Raw genomic sequence first — 6,861 nt, 5'->3', positions numbered from 1 at the left:
CTCTTTTTTTTTTTTTTTTTTTTGAATTTTTAATATTTTTATTTTTTAGTTATCGGCGGACACAACATCTTTGTTTGTATGTGGTGCTGAGGATCGAACCCGGGCCGCACGCATGCCAGGCGAGCGTGCTACCACTTGAGCCACATCCCCAGCCCGAGACACTGACTCTTGAAAAGAGGAATATGGATTTCTTGCTCTGTGTTGTCACCACCACAACAATCCCTAGCCCTATAGTGACCATATCATTTTGAAACCACCTGCTTAAGAATTTTCATTCCCTCCCCAAAACCACAGCTTCCTGAAGGCTGCCTGTCTATGAATCATTTCTGAGGTGGCACCAACAAACCAAAGGCCAGGACACAGCAAATGCTGAATTGAGAATGGAAATGACAGGAAGGCCTATTGTGGTTCCAGAAAGGGAAGTGCTTTCTAACAATCCCAGTTGCCTCCAACAGACCGGGATGTTTTTTTTTGTTTGTTTGTTTGTTTTGTTTTGTTTTGTTTTTTGGGGGGGGGGCTGCTAGCAACAGAATGCACTCATGCTGGCAAAGGGGTACAGGAAAAAATTCTAAGCCTGAGTCTCTGGAGGCCATAAGGGAAGGCCTAAGAGAGGAAATGCACTCAGCACTTGCACTATGCCAGGCACATATATTCAATCACTGCCCTAATAACCCTTATTATTAAGGAGGAATCTGAAGCTCAGAGAGGTTCAATAGCTTGCCAAAGCCATAGAGCTAGTAAGAGGTAAAGCATAAATGAGAACCAAGATTTTCTGGCTGCCCACCTGGGGAGAAAGAGAATTTCTGTCCTCCTCACCACGCAGAAGGCAGATCCAGAGCCTTTGCAGCTGAAGGCTTTCGAAGGATAAAACTATTAACTGACTTAACTTTTCAAAAGTATTTTTACATCTATAAGCTCAACAGCCCTAAACCAACAGATTGAGTTCTAGGTAGTCAGAGCCATGTTACCTTTGGAAGTCTAGGAGCTGACCTCTCAGACTTTAACCAAAGAACACAAGATGCCACAGGATGTATGCATCAATAAAAAAGAGAGATCAACAACAACAACAAAATTCTACAGGAGGAGTCTGGGAAGACTCTCCTGAAGGAGGCAACATTTGAGCTAAGCCTTACATGGTGAGCTGGATGCAAGTGGAGGCACAGCAGGCCAGCAGAGGGGAAAGGGCATTCCAGACAGAAGAAAGAGCAGAAGCAAAGGCAGAGAAGCAAGAAATGTGTGGAGAATCACAGCCATTTGGTGTTGCCAGAACATAAAATTCATACTAAACAACGGAAGGACAGTGATCAAAGAGGTAAGCAAGGGCTGCTAAATTATGAAGGACTTTGAATGCCATACTAAGGAATCTGGACTTGATTTATTCCAAGGGCAATAAGGAGCCACTGAAGGGTTTTATGAAACGCGGTGATGAGCTCAAACCTTTGCATCTGGAAGATCACTATGGTAGCAATATAAGAATTTGAGCTGCTGGCAGTGAGACTGGAGGCCTGAATGCAATGCTGGAGAAATAAAGGCCAGATAGGCTGGGCCCAGGCTGACCTGTACACCGAGACTCCACTAACATAATTCCCAGCAGGGACAACTTTCCTTCCATTCTACAGGCTACCCAACATACACTGCCATGGACTCAGGACAGTTTTAAAAACTAACAATTTTGTGAAGTCTCCCACACATCTTTCTTCAATATTATGACAGGAGAGGGAGGAGATAATGCCAATCCTAAATGCCAATTTCTAAATTCATTGCAGGCAAGGCCCTATGCCAGGCTCGTCACATAAATAATCCTAGTTGTGTGATCAACAACTCAGTGGGGGTGTTTGCTACAGTTACCTTCATTTTGACGAGGAATAAACTGAAGTGGGTAGCTTACCAAAAATCATCCAATTACTAAAAAGGAGGAGTCAAGGATTTCAACAGAGTTCTACCTGACGTACGAAACTGGTTTATTAACCACTGTCAAGAAACGTGGAGAGAGAAGACTAGCCCTTCTGCATTCCTGGCTTCTTCGAGGACCAGAGACCCCTGGAACGAATGTTCCTTCGGGAACACTAGGGCCCCTAGCCACAAGTGAAGAGAGGCGAGAAGAGGGAAGCCCGATCCCAAACAAAGGAATCAGAAAGAACCCTACCCCAGGCATTCTCCAGCTACTACCAGAACAAAAATGGCATGGGCCGGAGAACTACGGATTACAAAAGCAGAAAAAGAGACCCCGATTCAGCAGACGCTGACGCAGGAAGGGGCGACGCTCTGGGAGGAGGAGCGTTCTGGGTGGGGCCCACAAAAGGGCGGGGCTCTCTGCGCCCCACAAAGTCTAGGACCTGCAGGACCCTGCGAGGGGGCGCGACGCGAGAGGGCGGGGCCGCGAGACCGGCAGAGCTACAGCTGCGCTCGCGACCCTCAGACTTGTTAGGTCACCTCCCCACGACAGGACCCAACCCTCGATCCATACTCTGGCTCCAGCAGGGCTGATCCGGGATCTCGATGGTGTAGTCCAGGTCAGCCCAGGCCATGATGAAGGTGCCGGCCCTCAGCACGGGCCTACAGCCGGACCTCTGGCCCGCTCACTCGCGCACCCGCGCCTCGCCGGGGCGCCTCCTGGGCACCGCCCAGTCTCCACCTCCTCCCCCAACACTGCCCAATCCCTGAGCCGCGCTCTGTGACCTCCCTCCCTAGCAACCCCCGAGTCACTCGGAGTCTCGCGCCTCACCCCTGTAGCAACCATGCCCCACCCCTCTCTTTCTCTGGCCCTCATCCATTGGCTGGCTCTCTTGATCTGGACCAGGTATTGGTCAGTCAGGACGCCGGTCAGGAAAAGTCCCCCCCACCTCTCGCCGCCCTGTAGGTAGGAAGCCGCCGGAGAGTCGTAGTCTGCGAACCTCCAGGGTTTCTCCTCTCTCGATAGCGTCTGTCAGTATTCGGCGAAGACTGTGCCCTTTGATTTTCATCGTCTGGCTACCTCCACTATCCACTACCAGCCACAGCTCCGGGGCTGGAGGTAGAAAACCCTACAAAACCGCCTTGGCGGCGGGTGCTAACCCATTCTCCATCCAGTGGGGTCGAGGGGAATTCCGTCTGGCTGGGTGGGTGAGAGGCGGTTTAAAATTAATGACTTGAGAAAATGCCCTGTTGGTGGGGAACACTGAGGGACTAGCTTTCTTGGATTTATCCACGCATTTAACAAACATTTACTGAACACTTAATATGTGCCAGAGACTGGGCTGAGGTTCCTTGGGCCCTAATGAGGATCAAGCTTTTAACTTACATAAATCTTTTGTTTGTTTTGTTTTGTTTGCAGTACTGGGATTGAATCTCCAGGGCCTTGCACATGCTAAGCAAGCACTTTATCACTGATCAACCTCCCCTTTTAATTTATATGTTTTACGACAGGGTCTCCCCAAATTACCCGGGCTGGCTTCGAACTTGTGATCCTCCTACCTCAGTCCCCCAAGTAGCTAAGATTACAGGATTGAACCACTGCTCCTGGCTCCAATTTATATAATTCTTATCGAGAGAGGGAGAGAAACCACATATGAACCAACTCTAATTCTATGCAGGGGATAAATACTACAGAAGAGTCAGATTTTTATAAGTTCAGAGCCAGAAAGGGGGCATTTATGATAGTGGAGATGGTTCTTAAGCTGGGTTTTGAAAGACCCATGGAGATGAAGAGGGAAAAGGCCTCCTTGGAGAAGCTCAAAGAAGGGAAAGTGCCAGGTGAGTGCCAGAAATTCCATGAAACATCTTCAGGCCAGAAGAGAGATTAATGTGAGAGAAACTTTGGAAGAACAGGCCCCGGATTTGATGCCAAGATCAGTGTGAACTTTAAGTAGATCTTGTTGATGGTAAAAATTTTCCTATGAATTTAACATCTAAGAGTGCAAAGGCTTAGATTTATCATGAGGGCAGTAGGGAGTCATTGTAGGCCTTTAAGCTATGGGGTAATGATCCAGTGTGTGTTTTATTTATTTTTTAAATTTTTTATTTGTTCATTTTAGTTATATGTGATAATAGAGTGTATTTTTTAATAGAGTGTATTTTGACATACTTACATGGACTAAAGCTTCCCATGTTTTGTTTTGTTTTTTGGGGTACTGGGGATTGAAATCAAGGGCACTCGACCACTGAGCCACATCCCCAGCCCCATTTTGTATTTTACTTAGAGACAGGGTCTCACTGAGTTGCTTAGTGCCTCACTTTTGGTGAGGCTGGCTTTGAACTCCTGGTCCTTCTGCCTTAGCCTCCGGAGGCACTGGGATTACAGGCACGTGCCACCATGCCCAGCTAACTTCCCATTCTTGTGGTTGTACATGATGTGGAGTTACACTGGCTGTGTATTTACATATGAATAGTATGTGTTTTAGAACTGTGCAGAGAATGGATTGAGGATTGGGAGAAGGAAGAGATCAGTTAAGAGTTGTTTGAATGGTGGGGATTATGGTGGCATGAAGCATGGAGTGGCAGCTGAAATGGAGAGAAGGGGATGGATTCCTTAGACATTTATAGCCAGAAGGACCAGGGCTTGGTGAATACTTGAGTGTGGGGAAGTAGGAGAAATGATGGATGACTTCTGAATCCCTGATCTGGGAAAACATGAAGTAGAGGAAACAAGGCTTTTAGGAGGGAGTTCGTTCTGGGCACTATGAGTTTGAGGTGCCAGTGGAACATCTAGGAGGCAGCTAAACATTCCTGACTGGAATTCACAAGATAAGTATAAACTGGAAGTAGGAATGCAAAGGTAGGTAGGACCTTGTACATGGCAGCCACAACAGTAGATTCGTTGAGCTTGCCCAGGGGGCATATGTAGAGTAAGAAAAGAAGAAGGCCTAGGACAAAATTCTGAGAAGAACCCAAGATTGAAGGTCTGGCAAAGAAGGATAAACCTGCACAGGTCATTGAGATGAAGTGTTCAAAATGGTAAACATATAAAGGATAATTGTAGTCAGCATTTTTCACTGCTGTGACTAAAAGACCCAACCACCACAATTGTAGAGGTTTATTTGAGAGCTCATGGTTTCCATAGACAACAGGCTGTATCCCTCAAGTCTCCAGGTAAGGCAAGACATCATAGCAGAAGAATGTGGTGGAGGGAAGCAGCTCATATGACTATCAGGAAGCAGAGAGAGAGGTCTCCACTTGCCAGATGCAAATATATACCCCAAGGCCATGTCCCCAATTCCCATTTCCTCCACCCATACCCTACCACTTTAGTTACTACTCAGTCCCTGTCAGGAGATTAATCACTGATTGGGTTAAGACTCTCACAACCCAAACATTTCTCCTCTGAACCTTCTTGCATTGTCTCACACGTGAGCTACTGGGGGACACCTCACATCCAGACCATATCAGTAATAGAATCTGGTGTCTCAGAATCCAAGGAAGGAAAATCTCGAAGGCCAGTAGTGAATCAAGCAAAATAAGGTTGGAAAGAATCCACTGGATTTAGAAACAGGGAAGTTGGTGATCTTTGCAAGTGCAGTTTCTATGGAATGATGAGAACAGAGGTCAAACAACAATGACTTGAGAAGTAGACAGGATAATGAGGAAGTGAAGATTGCATTTGTAGCATTTTTTTCAAGAAGTTTGGGCTGAGGTATCCCAGTGGTAGAGCACTCACCTAGAATGCAAAAAATTTGGCCATTTAGTGGGGCATAGTTGCCTGTAATCCCAGCAATTTAGGAGGCTGAGACAGGAAGATCATAAGTTGGAGGCTGGGCTCTGCAATTTAATGAGACCTGTCTCAAAAAGGAACTGGATGAAGCTCAGTAAAGCACTTGTAGGTTCAATCCCTGGTACCAAATAATCATCATAATAATACATAAAAAATAAAAAGGATTGGGGATATAGTTCAGTGGTAAAGCACCCCTAGGTTCAATCCTTAGTACTGCAAAAAATAAAAATAAAAGAAATTTGGCCATGCTGAGTAGGAAACAGAGAAAGCAGTTGCTAAGAGACATGAGTTTTTATTCAGATGGGTGAGATGCTGTTGACACAGTTTCAGCAAAGAGGAAAAAGATAAAATTAGAGAAGAAAGAAGATAACCAAGAAAATGATTCTGAAAAAAAGAATAAGAAAGGTTCCAAAGGATTGGTGGAGAAGTTCACTTTAAAATGTGGAAGGATGGGCTGGGCTGGGGCTCAGGAGTAGCGCATTTGCCTGGCATGTATGAGCACTAGGTTTGATTCTAAGCACCACATATAAATAAATAAAGGTCTATCAACAACTAAAATATAAAAAAAAAAATAAAACGTGGAAGGATGGGCTGGGGTTGTGGCTTATCAGTAGAGTGCTCTCCTGAGTTCGATTCTCAGCACCACATATAAAATAAAATAAAGGTATAAAATTTGGAAGGACACCTGCAGTGTGTCAAAAGGGAAGCATGTGTGTTGAGATGAGTACATTGGTCGGCTCAGTGAAGGAATTCCTATTCTATTTTCCTCTGTGAAATAGAGATTTATCAGCCAGTGAGAGTATGATTGGATATAGTGTGCTAGTTAACAAGAACAGAGAAGGTCTGGGGATGTTATTCAGTAGCAGAGCACTTGCTTAATATGGGTGAAGCCCTGGGTTCAGTCCCCAGCACCACATATAAAATAAAATAAAGGTATAAAATTTGGAAGGACACCTGCAGTGTGTCAAAAGGGAAGCATGTGTGTTGAGATGAGTACATTGGTCGGCTCAGTGAAGGAATTCCTATTCTATTTTCCTCTGTGAAATAGAGATTTATCAGCCAGTGAGAGTATGATTGGATATAGTGTGCTAGTTAACAAGAACAGAGAAGGTCTGGGGATGTTATTCAGTAGCAGAGCACTTGCTTAATATGGGTGAAGCCCTGGGTTCAGTCCC

The 6,861-nt window shown here is 45.5% G+C and overlaps 2 protein-coding genes across 4 annotated transcripts in view; one reads left to right on the top strand and one right to left on the bottom strand.

Annotated features, from left to right (window-relative positions):
* The window catches only part of Tmem53 (transmembrane protein 53), a 20,436-nt gene extending 17,793 nt beyond the window's left edge, over positions 1-2,643 (bottom strand). Inside the window, exon 1 of one of the 3 annotated variants that reach the window (XM_015485099.2) lies at positions 2,468-2,643. In XM_015485099.2, coding sequence (XP_015340585.1) covers positions 2,468-2,528 — 61 coding nt within the window. In that variant the 5' untranslated portion in view covers positions 2,529-2,643. The remainder of the gene's footprint in view (positions 1-2,467) is intronic. The other 2 variants (XM_048815513.1, XM_048815512.1) reach the window with 2 other exon arrangements.
* A 195-nt stretch (positions 2,644-2,838) lies between these two features.
* The window catches only part of Armh1 (armadillo like helical domain containing 1), a 56,586-nt gene continuing 52,563 nt past the window's right edge, over positions 2,839-6,861 (top strand). The window contains exon 1 of the mRNA XM_048815505.1: positions 2,839-3,013. The gene's annotated coding sequence lies outside the window, so the exon portion shown is untranslated. The remainder of the gene's footprint in view (positions 3,014-6,861) is intronic.

This window comes from Marmota marmota, unplaced genomic scaffold (assembly GCF_001458135.2).
Source record: "Marmota marmota marmota unplaced genomic scaffold, marMar, whole genome shotgun sequence".
Lineage (NCBI taxonomy): Eukaryota > Metazoa > Chordata > Mammalia > Rodentia > Sciuridae > Marmota > Marmota marmota.
The sequence above is the reverse complement of the archived record's forward strand: the minus strand, read 5'-3'. Positions and strand labels throughout refer to the sequence as shown.